Source organism: Budorcas taxicolor, chromosome 6 (assembly GCF_023091745.1).
Source record: "Budorcas taxicolor isolate Tak-1 chromosome 6, Takin1.1, whole genome shotgun sequence".
Lineage (NCBI taxonomy): Eukaryota > Metazoa > Chordata > Mammalia > Artiodactyla > Bovidae > Budorcas > Budorcas taxicolor.
The window spans coordinates 101,927,127-101,943,580 of record NC_068915.1 but is presented as its reverse complement, the minus strand read 5'-3'; the positions used below and the strand labels follow the sequence as shown (position 1 = coordinate 101,943,580).

At 41.9% G+C, this 16,454-nt stretch overlaps 1 protein-coding gene across 4 annotated transcripts in view; it reads right to left on the bottom strand.

Annotated features, from left to right (window-relative positions):
* Nucleotides 1–16,454, bottom strand: part of AFF1 (ALF transcription elongation factor 1) — a 142,016-nt gene that overhangs the window by 46,387 nt on the left and 79,175 nt on the right. Inside the window, exons 4-7 of one of the 4 annotated variants that reach the window (XM_052641631.1) lie at nt 12,520–12,564; nt 7,228–7,314; nt 6,269–6,305; nt 2,860–2,911 (exon numbers count right to left, since the gene is read on the bottom strand). In XM_052641631.1, the coding sequence (XP_052497591.1) occupies nt 2,860–2,911; nt 6,269–6,305; nt 7,228–7,314; nt 12,520–12,564 (221 nt within the window). The remainder of the gene's footprint in view (nt 1–2,859; nt 2,912–6,268; nt 6,306–7,227; nt 7,315–12,519; nt 12,565–16,454) is intronic. The other 3 variants (XM_052641632.1, XM_052641633.1, XM_052641634.1) reach the window with 3 other exon arrangements.

The window sequence follows — 16,454 nt, the reverse complement described above, 5'->3', positions numbered from 1 at the left end:
CCTAAGTCTTGGAAAGGCAGAGAATTCCAAAGCTAGGAGCCCTTAAATCAACATCCCCTCCCCTAAACTTGGGGGCAAATAGCATTGGATTCCTTGCTAATCCCTTCCTTGTGGTGCGTGGTAGAACAAACTCATCACTTGACAGCTAACTAGAGTTTCACCTACAGAGATTAAACGTAACGGATTCAAGACATTTCTTTCACACCTACATTCTTCTACCACCTGGCTACTGCACACCCGCGCCCAAGTCTGGACAGATGTTAAAAGGTAACACAGACCCTCCACAGCTTATTCTCCAGTGCCAGGTCTTTTCTCGCTTCTATAAGCACCACTCCACTTTTGTAAGGAGTCCCAAGTACTAGGAACTCTGAAAGAAAAAGTATTAAGACCTAGATTGATTTTTAAAACCAAAGTACAAATGACCCTGAAATTAACATCTTCTTTCCTGACATCCGAAGTGCATTAGATGGTCTCCCTGCCAGGCTCTGTGTCACTCAGACAGTTTAACTGCTTGTCAAGAACCCTCAGGCTGACCCGAGATCAAACGAACCTATGAGTGCTAAGGGATCTACCATACTAACTCTGAAACAACACTGGCACTCGACAGAATTAACTGGGACTCTGCTGTCATCCAATCTCCATAAAAGTGATTCTTTTCCCCATAGGGACATTTCATTTTGGCGCTAATCAATACTGCCAACCCCCTGGGCATACAACCCACTGTATTCATCCAGCCTCAAGATTTCTCTCTCCTATATCACTCTTGTCCTCTCTGCCTGCACCAGGCCCTGCTTTCCTCCCTTCTCCAAATCTATTAGGATCAAAACAAATGTTCTTCTCTAGGTTAATTTTATACATGGCAAAGCAATAGCTTTTATCCAGAAAACACTACAGGGACTTCCCCACTGGTACAGTGGTTAAGAATCCGCCTGCCAACGCAGGGGACACAGGTTCGATCCCTGGTCCGGGAAGATTCCACATGCCACGGGGCAGCTAAGCCGGCGCACCACAACATTTGAGCCCGAGTGCCATAGAGAAGCAGTAAGAGAAGCCACGGCAGTGAGAAGCCCAGGTACTACAACTAGAGAGTAGTCCCTGCTCGCTGCAACTAGAGAAAGCCCTTGCACAGCTACAATGACCCAGCATAGCCAAAAAATAAATACACGTATAAATTATTTAAAATTTTTCAAATTAAAAAATAAAACACTACACGTGTCCCAGGATATGAGCATATCTGTGATAAACTTGCAGGAACCTCTGATTTCTGTGGTTTAACTCACTTCATCAGGAAAGCAACCCCAAGTAGCAAAATGGTCACAGAAAACGCTCTGAGTCCCTACGAATGACCTCAGTCTGAAAGCTGATGGAAAACGAAGTGGGCAGGGGCAGCTCGGACCAGGTCAGATCCAGGGGCCTTTCTCCCTCTATACACCAGCCCAGGACACGCCTCTTCCTTCCTTAGGTGCAGCTGCCCCCACTCGCTCTGCTGCTCAGGGAGCTCCTTGTCTCTGTTCTTATTGCCAAGTTCTTGAAGGGCTGCAAGCACTTCAACTTGCCTTCCCTCGCTGCCCCCAGTAAAGACATTAGTTGGGTCCTCTTATGGTCTATGTGGCTTTACTACCAACCATCACACCAAGAGCACAAGGTGTACAACCTGAGGGAAGTCACAAAGCATCCACAGGGTTATTGCAAGTGTGGTCCCTGGAGGTGTCCTGTCAATCCTTCACCAGCCACCAACTGGCTTAACCAATCACCTGCACCTCTAAATGCAATCTAAGGCAGTGATTCTTGATCTTCAGAACACAGGAGGAAGAAAACTTTTTGTTTTTTAAGCAAAAAGAAAGAGAAAAAGAAAAGGCAACAACAACAAAAGGCAAAGAATAACTAACATAGGGTTAATTTTTTTTTCCAGTAAAGTAAAATAGAGCAAAAATTAATCAACAGATTTTTATTATACACCTAAATCCAACCTGGAAACTATAATAAATTTATCTTTTCAACAACAACAACAAATTTTTTTTTTCTTACTTTACCATCAAGAAGTGAAAGTAACTACATCGAGGACCTGGCTCTGGAAATAGTTATTTTACCCAGTCTCATATTCAGTCATGGTGAAGAGAGAAAACAACCTCTTTGCCTCAACTATGTAGTTTCCAAAATATTCAATCCAGCACAGCACCACCTTCCAAAAATGCATGGACAAATACTAGGCCTTAAAATGAGAAGAAAGTTGTAGTAACTGATCAAATATCTGAGGCGAGAAAGATCTCCTCACTAACTAGCTGAACCACTGCTAGTCATGGAAAGAATTATTAGTTCAATACCACCAAGAAATGACAAATTAGGTCAAAACGCTGGTTTAAAAATCTCTACTATGTAGTTTCAACTGTTTCAAAAACCCCAAACATATCTGGACTTACTTGGCCTTAATAAAGAACAGCTGGGCAGCAAGACATTCTTTAGTAGTTAAAACGAGGCCAAAAAAGTGGCAGAAAGTCTGAAACTGTGTACATCCCCCCCCCCAATTTGCTTCCAAAAGCTAAAGCTATTTAAGACTGAAATTTATAAAGCTAAAACCTTCTATTTTCCAGAATTAACATGTAAATAATGGCTCAAACGCCTTTCTTTTTGGGAAAACCCCCTTAGCAAATGCTTAAGGTGCCTCAACTTTCAACAGGAGAACTTAACCCCAATAGAAATGTAGGTCATTTCTTCCCTTCACAACTCAGCAGTGTTTTATGAGTCATCTTTTAAAAGCAAGGGGGGGGGGGGGGGGGGGGGGAGGGGAATCTAAGCAACAGATTTACATGGGAAATTATAACATTATAAACTTTTAATAAACAAAAGCATGTTACTTACGATGTTCCCTGCTGAGAATTACTGTGAGTTTTGGAAGATGTATCATATTGTTCTGTGGAGGAGGGAAAAATGATCAGATGAGCACAATGACAAATTCATGAGACTGTTAGTTATAAACCCCACCCTTTTTTTCCCTGCTATTTCCCACCACCTTTTCACCTAAAAACACTTAGTACACTTAAATTTTGTCAACAGAGAGCTATTATAAAATAACATTTATGTTACATCTTGAGAGAAGGCTTACTCAGAACTGAAAAACCCTGAGAGTGCTGCCTGGCCAGCCGACCCCACAGAAGACTCTCTTGGGGTCCGCTGACGGGGGCTCCTGTAAGCACCGTGACGCCACCCCACCTGGTTTGATGTCACACATCCATCAGCGATTTGCTAGCACTCTCTTTCATGTGCTCCCACCTGTCCCCCCATCATTCAACACCCCCGATTCATTCATTCAACTGCTGGTCACAAACTGCCTCTTATAGACACCTAGCTGCTCCAGACATTTGCCCCCGTCCTCGATGAGTGTACAGCTGACGGTGGGACAGCAACCGGGAACAAGAGATCCGCACACAAACCCATCGTCTAAATGAAACGTCCTGGGAATCTAGAGATGCATCACACCACTGGTCATGACGAAAGAAGGCAAATCAGAAAAGAAACAAAATTAAGTGTGTCTGTTGCAAAGGATGGGTGAGATTTTTGACAGAAATGACTGCGGGCAAGCGGGAGATGAGGGCGAAGAAGGCCCTCAGGCAGAAGAGACGATGTGAAGGAAGGCAGGAAACGTGGGAGCAATTGAAATGGTGCAGGTGAGAAAGGCGAAGGTTGGGGTGCAGAGTGTGTGGAGGGCAACGTGAAGGGCTCTGGGGAGGTCAGAGGGCTCCGAGTGCCATAATGGGATGTTAATACTTTGAGACGCCACTAGGCACGATACAACAATTTCTCAGAAAGAGGAACCTGCTGGTGTTACCTGACATAACCCAGAAAGGAACAGGAAGTGTTAAGTGTAGAGGCTGAAGAGCAGCTGGGAGATCGTGTCTGTGTCTGGACCTGACGCAGAAGCTGAATGGCAATGTGGGTGCCTTTCAGACAGCGGGGAGTAGAGTAACCGCAAATGACCCAGAAGACCCTTAAATAACTGCAGTTCAGGGCTTCATCCTCATGGGGGCAGCAGCTCTTACCCAGTATTTTCAGTTCGTTTCCCCTTCTGGCTAGCAAATTAGGGCTGGGATTACAAATTAAAGGAGCTAAAGTCCATGCACAGGGGCTTCCACACAGACATCCTGACCAGGTCCTAAGCTCCATGAGGCTCTGGTAATCCTCAAGCAGCTGTGCTTTTCTGCACATGTGGACATAAATCCTGGGACATACAGGGATGTATATATGGGATATACTTCATTTTCTGTGTGCATGCATCCTAAGTCGCTTCAGTCATCTCTGAATCTTTGCAACCCCATGGACTGTAGTCCGCCAGGCTCCTCTGTTCATGGGATTCTCCAGGCAAGAATACTGGAGTGGGTTGCTGTGCCTACCTCCAGGGGATCTTCACGACCCAGGGATCGAACTCGCATCTCTTTTGTCTCTTGCATTGGCAAGCGGGTTCTTTACCACTTCATTCTCTACAGACTCCAAAAGCCTAATTTTTCATGAAATTTGAATTTGCTTGTTGGGCATACTTTGAGAAACAGATGTCACACTTCACCTCTCTGAAAGCTATTATCTGCACATACTCCACTCCGTCTTCAACCAGCACACAACCAGACCCCTCTTGGGTCCGACTAGCACCCCTCTCTCACTCCCGCCCACATTCTCACAGGGGTAAACCAGCTTTCCCAGAACCAACAGACAGAACGGCAGCAGCATAAAAGACCCCAAGGTAATAAGCATCTGCTGAGCCCAGACCTATGGATGACCTGCCAGCATCTGAAAACTTCATCAGGGCAACGAGGACTCAGCCTACACTGTTCCACAGGCCTGGAGGGCCTCCACCCCCGGCAAAGTTCAACTGTATTGTGCTAAAAGGAGAAATCACACAGTTTGAAGGATCACAGGGTCTTTTTAAACCAGGAGGTAGCAATCATGCAAACTGTGAGTGACTCAGTGGAAGGCATATAATATGCGTGACTGGCAGCCCTAGAAGGTGGGGGGAATTGAGGGGTGGAGGAGCAAGAAGGAGAAGGGTGCATAGCAGTCCTGTCCACAGCTGAGCTGTGCCACTTCACTTGTTATCTGTCTTTGGATGGGCTGCCAAGAGGTTGAGAAACAAAGATTTCCCAGTCTCCCCAATACCATGCAAGATGGTCAGGTCCATATCTCTGCATTTGGGAGAAATTTAGTTAGGAGTTACTCACAAGGTCTTACTCAGTATCTGTAGAGCAGGGAGAAGCACACTTTTTCTGTAAAGGTCCGATGGAACTATTTTAAACTTTGCTTGCTATATAGTGTGAGACATGATGATAAATGAATGAGCATGGGTGTGTCCTAATAAAACCTTCTTTATGAAAACTAGCTGGACAACAGATTTGACTCTTAGGCTATAGGCTTCCCCTATTCTAGAGAAAGACTAATTCCATTTTTTATTTTTCCTCATCTCTTTTGTTCTCCTCAAATCCTTGCAATTGAAATAACTGGATAATCAAGGGAAAAATATAAGTGAGGGAAAAGAATGAGATGGAGAGATCTGAAGAAGAGTTACCTTCATGGAATATCTATGAGCAACCTTCTCCCACACATATGAACACACCACGCACCTTACTTTGGTCTCCCTAAGCCCTGTGAAGACCAATACATCGTAACTTGGGCACTCACCATATGTTGATGAACTAAATGACTAGAAGTACATCAGTCATTTTTGTAAGGCTTGAAATGCCTTGCATATAGTTGGGAAACAAAGAATTTAGTGAACCAAAGGGTTACAGATGAAGAGAGAGGCTAGATCCAGTGAAGGTTCTGTTTCCTCCTGAATTCTCCAGTCTTTACAATCCATTTAAAAAAACCAAAAACGAATTATATGGCCAATATATACAGGTCTAAAGAAGCTGTGTGTTCTCTTCCTTGTAGAAATTTCTTTTGTTTAAAATAAATGCAAGAAACACAGAAAATACTCCAATTTGTTTTTTCATACAATTCCTGGGTAATTGTATATGCTTTTAGAGTCACTCTCGAGATATTTATCATATGTCAGGTAATGCCAAATTATATTTGTTAGGTACTTAAGTAAGACACTTTCATTAACTCTTTGCATTAATCTGAAACTCCACCTAGAGAACAGCTTTATGTTTGCCCTTCCTAGCTTTAACCTCATCTCTGCTAAAGTTAACCTCATCATTTTCCATGAATATTTTCTATATTAAAACAGTAAAAAACATGCTTTATTCTCCAGTGCAATAATCAGTTCCACATATTTACTTACTTTGGTTTGGGACTGCAGAACTGATATGCTGAGAATCCTAGAAAGAAAAATGAAAATCTCTAGTTAATAAAATATTAAGGTTTGTAAATCCAAGGTTGTGCCACTGCTAAATCTCATAAATACTGATAAATCTAATTTTTACATAAAATGGGTTTTATTTCTTCTGCTGTTCCCTACAGTTCATTTTTCCTTCCAAAGTGTAATGTTTTACCTTAAAATCAATAATGAATTACATTTTTTTAAGAAAAAATTATCATTAGAAAATATGTTTAGTATATAACATGGCAAATTCTGGTTTGGGTAGATTAAAATCTCAATGACATTATGGAAAGGAATAGTGATAATATGTTAACAATATGCATGTATACCAGGCTGGACTGAACACAGATCTGAGGTTAGATTTCTATATTCTGAAGGTTATCCAAAAGTACAAAAACCAAAACCAAAAAAAAGGGGAATGTTTTAAAGATATTGTTCACAAATACTTCAACAGAATCTTCTAAGTCGGCAATTTACCTTGCTATTAAAACCACCACAAATGTAGCTGATCACATTAAACTTTTAAACAATACAGGAGGTATGACAAGTGTCAATGTGTGTCTATATGTGCCTAAATTCTGAATTAGGAAGCAGAAATGCCGCCTCACTTTCCCCCCTGTAGCTGTTGTTCCCCCCTAAGGAAAAGATTAAAAAAAAAAAAAAGAATTTATTATAAAGTCTTGATTACTTTCATACCCTACAAAATCCTACACACATGTAAGACATTCTTATTGACATAACTGAAGAGTGAAGAAGCATTTGAAAGCATTAGGAAGCACTTTAGGAGCTAAATTAATTGCAGTGTTAACCTATTCTCTAAAGAGTTCAACAAACAGTACTTGATTAATCCAGCACACAGCAATACTTCAGACCTTGTCACTGGTGTGGATGCAGTGCCTACTAGACTTGTAAGGAATTACCTTTGTGGGAAAAGGAAATTTGGAGGGCTCAGCTGTACTAGGCGTGTGTATTGCTGTCAAAGGAGGAGGCCATGAGTGGGTCATTTCCTGGAAAGAGATTTGGAACGGGAAGAAAAAGTAAATTATAAATAGAACATTTATTGCTACTTAAGTCAACTTTTTAACGGAATGCACAGTGGAGTGATGGTATATGGAAAGTAAAATCTTAAAAGTTATTTCAGTGACTTAAAAAAAAAACAATCTCCTACTAGGTGGGCTCTGTTCAAAAGCTGAAGCTCTCCAACAAACAAAACTGAAAAGAGATCAGTTTGAAGAAGAAAAACAAGAGCATAGAACATGAATGGTCTGAACATTCTGAACAGCATGAAGCATAAAAAACGGTAGTAGGTGTTACCAGCTTATGTAACTATGAACACTCAGTCCTGTCTCAATGCTTTCTTTCTCCCTCAGCGTCTTTATTGCATTTCCTGGAATTATTTAAGTTCAAAGGAAGAAGAACTTTCCTGTTTGACTTAAGCAAACAAGTAATTCAGGTCACTTGTTCCACTTGGGAGAGTTTTAATGGATTTGACCCTTCCCTGGTACACATTATTAGGACATAAGAACTTTTGCAGACAAGGCCTTAAAAAGCCACTGGCCCTTTCCATTAACAGAAGTTTCATTTCTATTCACTTTTTACATGGAAGCAAGATTTCTTTTACAAATTAATATGTTTCTCTTGACATGAGTCCTGTTTTTCTAAGCTCATTCCCTTATTAAAACACCAGTGGGTCTGTGACAACCTAGAGGCATGGGATGGGGTGGGTGGGAGGCAGGTTAAGGAGGGAGGGGACATATGTACGCCGGTGGCTGATTCACGCTGTTGCACGAGAGAAACCAGCACAACACTGTAAAGCAATTATCCTCCAATTAAAAATAATTTTTTAAAAGTGAGAAACAAAGTGTCAGATGAAAGGTGTCTAATTGCAAATATGCACACACAGCACACATGGATGCACACACTTTGCCCAAGAGTTCAAATGGCCACGGAGATTATCACCAGACCCTTCCCGCTGAGAAAAACGAGGTCTACAATGGCAGGGGCAGGTCCCCCAGGAAGCTGAGAGCTGCGAGTGCAGAGAACAGCCCCTCTGTGTTCGAGTCTGAGTCTAAGAGAAAGAATTCCACCCCTGCACGGGTCAGACTGCTGGGGAAACTGGCTGAAGGCCCGGCAGGCAACCCTCCACTAGTAGGCTGGGGCCCCCAGATGACACTGTGTTGCCTCACTGTACAAGGCACTGTGATTTTACCCCAGTGCGGACCAACCCCTCCATCTCCCCCAGAAATGCCATCCGATCCTTGTGACACTTGGAGATGGAGCTGGAGGCAAATACACCCCCATTGCCCACCTCCACTCATATCCTCCCCACCAGTTCCTGCAGCCGCCCTCAGGCTGCAGAGGCCCAGAACAGACATAAAGGAGCTGGCAGAGTGACAAGCAAAGTAACCGATGCTGGCTTGAGTAATTTTTGTTAAAGGTGATATCATGCCCTTACTCACTTGACTAACCATTGTTCAGTACAAAAGAGGCAATCTATATGAAAATAGAACGGAAAGTGTAACAGCTTCTGCAGTCAGAGTCCCAGAATGGATCTTAACTCTTGACTCTGCTGCTCAGGTTAGCCTGAGGGGTTTGCATGCTCCAAGACTCAGTTCGCAGGAAGAGGCAGGTGAAGATCATTTATTTTCTTTTTCCAAAGTATAAAGTGCTGGACGGACGGACTTTCCTGGTGGTTCAGACTCCATGCTCTCATGAAACTCTGCTCAATGTCATGTGGCAGTCTGGATGAATGGGGAGTTTAAGGGAGAATGGATCCATGTATATGTATGGTTGTGTCCCTTTGCTGTCCAACTAAAACTATCACAACATTGATAACTGACTATACCCCAACACTAAATAAAAAAGTTAAAATAAAAAAAGTACCATAAAAAGAAAAAGAAGACTCTGCTTTCACAGTAGGGGGCACAGGTTTGATCCCTGGTTGGGAAACTAAGATCCCATGAGCTATGTGGCCAGAGACAAACAAGAAAACCATAAACCAAAGAAACAAAAATAAAGTGCTGGAATATATGATCAGAGAAAGCAATTAAAAGCCTTTTAATCTTTTAATTAAAAGCCTAGATTTTAAAGAATTTCAATACTGCATCAAAGAGTTTCCTGCTGTTTTATTTATCCGACTATACTCTAAGGTGTGGGACCATAACAATGGTTACAATGTAAGAACATGTAATAACTGAGGCCTCTGAAAGTATCACCCTTCGGTCTTCCAAGAATTTCTTTAGAACGCCAACAGTGTCTGTGACTTTTAGTCACCAGTGATTCCCAAGAAACATCCATTGTCTTCTCAGTGCCTAAGGCTGCTCCCAACTATTAAATTAGGCAGTTGGAAAAGTGCATAAACTCTTTCAGGCTCTAAATGGTTTGCTGGGAGTGTGAAAAGAATTTATATAGTTCCCTAAACGCTGAGCTTACGAAAAGTTAGGCCTTGGGAGGATTGGGGCCATAAGGAGAGGAGGCTGCCCAGAATCACCGGCCCGAATTAACCCCCTACTTCAGCAATTGCTTATCACATGAATGGGGGTAAATCACTGAGCACCTGCTTCACTCCTGACCTTCCAGGTGCCCTTGCTGCTATCTCCCCCCACCCTCCACCCTGTTCATTTTGCTCCAGACTCACCGCTCCTCTAATTTGCCAACCTGCTCCCACCTCAAGGCTTCTGCCCTCTTTCCTCTGCTTTCTCGTCCATTCGCTTGCCTGCTATAAGACTCACAGCACTTACCAACAGCTGACACTTACATATTTATCTTCCCCCACCATGATCTTCAAGAGAGGAAAGGACTCCTATTCCTATAGCATTTATTCCAGTGCTGAGAAAAGAATGTGTGTCTTCACGGATACTTGCTGAATAAACGAATGAGTGAACAAATCATGGTGCTACCACTCACTGGACCAGTGTCCCTGGAAGGCTGCACTGAGGTAATGTGAAAAAACATTGCAGAAACTTCCCCAAAGGGCTCTCCAGGCTGTGGCACTGGAAGTGGAAAACCTGAGCTGTTTCACATGCCCACTGAGTGCACCATCCCCGTCTGGACCCTTGTTGATAACCAATCCCTGGTTTCTGATAGAGTCTGTCTGCTATTTTCTCACCCTGCCAGTCTGCTTGAGTCATAGGCCACCACTGCCCCTTCAGTAAAAGGCTTCCACTCTTAGTATTTCCACCAGAGAGCCCAACAATATTGGGGACTAGTCTCTATCACCCGTCAGGAAGATCTTTGTTAGGATTCCTGGCAGTCTTCGTAAATTACTGGTAGGAGATAAGAACAGGAACCACAAGGCAGGGGGAAGTTATCTGGATGGACAACAAAGAGGGAGGGCTGCATTTGGCCCTGGAGTCATCTACTATCTGCCAGCCTGGGGCCTCCACTTTTCTCATGAGGAAACTCAAGTCCAGGAGGAGTTCACGAGTGACTTAACGGAGGCCACAACATAGGAGAAGAGACCAGCCCATCCATGCCCCTCTTCAACCAGCAGATCCTGTGATTTGCTTTCTCTATTATGATCTCCAAATGAACACACTCAGCCATGGCTTGCATTAACCATCTACTTTCAAGGATTTCCAGGTAAGCAGGAACCCATTAATGTGATGTTGGCAGAGAGGCAAAGGAGGATGGACGAGTTTATTAAATTAAAAGTGCTTGCCTGATGGTCTAATAGCATCACCTTACATAAAGGACTCGACAAGTCATATAGCGCATCAAAACACAAGAGAAGCATCTGACACGTGCAGGAGACGAATCATCAGTATTGTTGCATTTACTTTGGAACAACCGTGGAACAAATCACACACAATTTCAGAGAAATTGCTAAGGTCATATTTTACAACTATGACATTTATTACTTTTATGACTCATCTTACCAAAGGATTTCAAAAATACCAGAGGGAAAGGATAAAACAAAAGCCCAGTCAAGAGTACTTATTAGTACTTATCTGCTGATTGGCAAAAAATTCTCATTTTCAGACAGTACAAAGTATGTTTCCTTAGAGGTATTTCTTAGAAAATTCTAACTATTAAAGTAGGGGACCAAAGATGGTAAAACAAAACTAATGGAACTGTCTCCCAAACATTTCGCTAGATACCACGTTTGTCAAAAACTGTACAAGTGACAAGGTAACCAATATACTTAATTACTGGTTTCAGCACCAACTCACTTAATACTTTACAATGAAAAATCAAGCCAAAAATAACTGGGTAAACATATATTTTGAGGAAAAAAAGTGTACTGTGGAGATAAAAATGAATAGGTACAAGTGTCACTTTTCTTCTATTTAAAAAAGAAACCAACCAAAAATCAGTAAAAGATAAAGTGAGAGTCTCACTAAAAGTTACATGGAAGAAAATTAAAAGCCCGGAGAGGAGGAATGAGAAATAAACAGAGCTCTCAGTTATTACAGCTACTGTATTTGAGCATTAAATTTAGCTCTAAATGTCCTGGAAATTAAAGCCAAAATGGGAAACATAACAGTTTATATAATTCTCTGATAAAAAGAATGCATGCTGGTTCATGAGGAGAATTTTTTTTTTTTTCCTGGAGCTGAATTCTAGAAGGAATTTGTCATTCGTGTGCAAGGAAAACTGAACAAATGGATAATGGCTTCAATGATGTATTTGTGGAGGCGGCACAAATGTTCCTGGCATGGTCCCCATCAACAAGAGCAAAGAAAATAACCCTTCCAAGGGCGGTCTAAAGATGTCCATATACTTTCTGTTTTTCTTTTTATCCCTTTAAAAAATTCATGGTTGCATTGAAGATGGGCCCACACCCATGAGGTGTCTCCTATAAAACACCAAGAGGTGAAAATCAAGCACTCCTTAATCCGGGGTGCCTCCCAGTGCAGCAACACAGGGAGTCTCCTCTCTGGGGGGTGGGGGTAGCGGTGGGGGGGTGTTGGTGAGTGCCTCTCCTGAGTCTTTTATCAGAAAAGACTGAGAGAGAGGTCATAAAACTCTGGTCCAATGTCATGGAGTTTGCAGAGTTCATTTCAATTAAAATCTGTCAGAGATTCTGATGGTTTCCTAAGACTTCCTTTGTTATTATTCTGGTTAATTTGCTTTGGGAGGTATGATAGGGAGGAGGCAAACTGTTTAAAGGAGTTCAGAATATCAACTGTTCACTCAAGTCAAAGAAAATGAATATACGTCTGCCTACTTAAGTGTGTCTTCAAGCGAGAAATAATTATCGATCAACTCACCTTCAGAATCTCTTCAACACAATGGACTTCATTGGAGTAGGTCTGCTGTAAGGGAAAAGCAAGAAAAAGGTTAGCAAACAAAACAAAGATTAGCACACAAACAAAAAACCATTAGAGTGCTGGTATTAGTGAATGCTATTAGTACTTATAGCAACACTTCTTAAGGAGAATCACCCCCAGGACCCCCTTTTATTACTACTAATAGCTAAGTATGAGAAACTTCACATTCTAGATGAAATAAAACCAGAGAGATAAACCTCAGCTAATTGTGAAAGAAAGGGTTCTGCTGGAGACAATGACAGATGAATTGTGACCCGCAGGTCAAGAGCTTCTGATGGAACATGTATATATTAAAGAAAATGAGTACATTAGTGAATCTAGGGGAATAATAGATATAACAAGAGTGGAGGCAGAAAGGGAAAACCTGTAATCTTCCTGCTTTGCAACAACATCTGTCCAGTGAAGCAAGTTACATGAACACAAAGATGCGATCATCCTGAACGTCTTACTGAGCCCACGGTAAGGAAGTCAGACTCCAACCAAGCATAGATTTTAGGGTGAGAGTCTAACCTGCCAAAAATAAGTCTTAAAGTTGAATGTCTCTAGCTCTACTTGAAGTCAGTATTTTCAACTGTACACACACACACACACACACACACACACACACACACACACACAATATTGCCCCAGAGATAGACCCTAAGAAGAGAGATTACCTAGCTTCTTAGAGGAAAGACCCTCTTGCTTATTCCCAGGTAAACAAATGACAGCTGCTGTTGCTAGTATCACGAACGCAGTGTTTATAAAGTGCAAGACAATGGAAAAGTAAAATCTTTTAAAAAGAAAAAAAAATACTTTTTCCTTAACTAGAGATATGGAACAAATTCCCTGACTTCATGGTTTTCAAACGGAATAGCAACTTTCTGTGTCAACCGATGAGCCAAGTGCCCTGGGCAAATCCTCCTATACAACCCCCTGCACCCCCACCCAACAATACACACACTTTTTACTGCCCCTGTGGTGCAGAAAGTGCTGCTCTTCCCAGTCAGTTGGTCCAAGGTTTGCCTCACAGCCAGAGTGTAGATGGAAAATGGTTCTTTTCAGGGCTCTCGTTTCTCATTCAAGTGTAATTTAATACGGCACTGGTTGATAATTCCTGATCTGGGGTTTACTAACCCACCATCTTCCTCATTTCTGTCTCCTTAAGGAAAAGGAAAAGTGCGTACAGCATTCACACTGCCCTGGAATTGAATCTAGTGGACATGTCAAATTTCAAACGCAATTTGACCTGCCTGGGTCTGGTTTTAAAACATGTAAATTTCACAGAGACAGTTTTATTGAAACGTTTACAATTTGCTGTTTTTGAGGTAGGGGTCTGAAAGTTAAGAGAGACAGTCAAAGAGTCAAGCCTATCGCCTTTCTCTGCTGGCCCAATTGGACCTGCCCTTAGGCACTGTGCATGTTAACAAGAGGACCTGCTTGTCAAGTTTTCATTTTTCAAGACTATTAAGGAATGTCTAAAAACTGGACCAAATATTACAGCACAAACGTCAGAAACAAATGAATGCTGTTGTGACCTGAGGGTAACATGCAATTATATCCTATGGTTTTAATTTTTCACATGTGTCATTAGGAACAATAACAATTAGGAATTGAAGTGAAATCAACAGAACAAAGCAGAGGACTACTGACTCTGGTTAAATAGTCCTTTCTGTCGCTGGAATGAGAATTCAATTAAAATATCTGGCAGGACTTTGCTGGCAGTCCAGTGGTTAAGAATCTGCCTGAAAATGCAGGGGACACGGGCTTGATCCCTGCTCTGGGAATATCCCACATGCTGTGGGGCAACTGAGTCCATGTACCACAGCTACTGAGCCCACTTGCCCTAGAGCCCACGCTCTGCAACAAGAGAATCCTGGGCATTTCAACTAGAGAGGCGCCCCTGCTCACAGGGGCCAGAGAAACTAGCAAAAATCCACTCGCAGCAACAGAGACTGAGCACATCCCAAAATAAGAAAGGAAAATAAATAAAATATCTGGCAATCAGGGGGGAGGCAGCTGGTGGAAGGATGGGGTGGGAGGTTGGAGTTAGCAGGTGCAAACTATTATATACAGAATGGATAAGCAACAAGGTCCTACTATATAGCAGAGAGAACTATATTCAATATCCTATGATGAACCATAAGGGAAAAGAATTTTAAAAAGAAAACATGTGCGTGTATATATATATATAACTGAGTCACTTTGCTGTACAGCAGAAATTAACACAACACTGTAAATCAACTATATTTCAATTTTTAAAATATTAATTAAAAAATCCAGCAATCAATGAAATAGTGAAGCACAGTTGGAATGAGGGCAGAAAACCATTGCCCACTGCTTCGAACAGAATGGGGTCAGGAAGCGACCATGTCTGAAGACTAAAAGACTTTCTGATCTTTGTAATATTACTCAAGCCATCAACCCTTAGCCAAGATGTTTGATGTCACTAAAAGATTTATTTTCCCTAAAAATTGTATTACGTGAGATGAGCCAGAATTGAAGAAATTTTTTCTGTAGATTATTGTTTATTGGTATCAGAGTAAGATAAACAGTGCTAAACAGTCACCATTTAACCTGCTTAAAATTCTAACTAAAGCCTAAGATTCAAGCATGAATTGGTTGGTTAATTCTCATATCAGGTCCATTATGAAAGTGGGGTTATATTAAAAGGGTGCCAGAATTCTATTCCAAACACATGAGGATATATCATATTTAAATACCTCCAAGCAGCACTGTTTATAATGGCAAATAACTGGAAATGATCAAATGCCCAAGAACAGGAGTCTAACTAATGATTTTCACAGGGCTCCCATATAGCAGTATGTTATAAATAAAATGGACATCAACATATATAAAATGATGTAAATGCATGTGCTGGCATGGAAAGATGCTCAAGATATTTTCAACTTTTTCTTTAGAAAAAATTTCACACTCATAGAGAAAATAACAAAGACAGTAGAGGAAATTCCCACAAACCCTTCACGTGGATTCTCCAAATGCTGGCATTCTACCGCACTCGCTTTATATTTTTCTCTCCCCCCTTCCCCACATCTACACTGAGCCATTCAAGAGTGTGAGAGAGTTGAGAGTTAATGCCCTTTCATCTCTACATACTGTTGTGTATACCAAGGCGCGCTTTAAAGCTTTATTTAAAGAGGGTTGGTTACAAGATTGTCTGTATAGTGTGAGCCCATTTTTTTAATATGCTCCATCTACCTGAGATGGTATCATCACTCTTCCCTGACCCAAATTAAAGTCTCTTAAACTAGATTACAGTAGGTATTTCAGCTGCGCTTGCAAAGAAAGATCCATACAGACAGGCTGCCTTGTTGTTAAAAAGCACAATTTGGCACCTCCAAGTCTGCCACTGGAAGGAGAATTTCCAAAAAGGGAGGGGTGCTTCAACAAAGCGTTATAGCTTAATCCCCTTCCTTTAAATCCCCTTTGCCCACAGCGTATCCAGCTGAGTCCTGCCACCCCTGCTCAGAGAAGCCAGGCTCTCCCTTTAACACTGGGGCCAAAGAGTAAACAAGCAACCTCTCTGAAGGCAAGGCCAAGTTCAGGCTGGACATCTTTAGGTAAGATTTCCTCAAAGAACAAGAGGTGATTAAAAAGCAGCAACAGCAAAAATGGATGCTAACTGCATGAATGCAGAAGCTCTAGTCTGGGGGTTCTTTCCTGTCTACTAGTACCTTCTGTGGCAAGAACACTGACTTTAGCATTTACACCCCAAATCACACGGCAGTCTCCCACCCTCAATATCTAGGTTCCTAGAGGAGACCAGCTTAGCTACTCTGTACATCTGTGTGTGTTTGCGTGTGTTAAGTTGCTTCAGTCGGGTCTGACTCTTTGTGACTCTATGGACTGTAGCCCGCCAGGCTCCTCTGTCCACG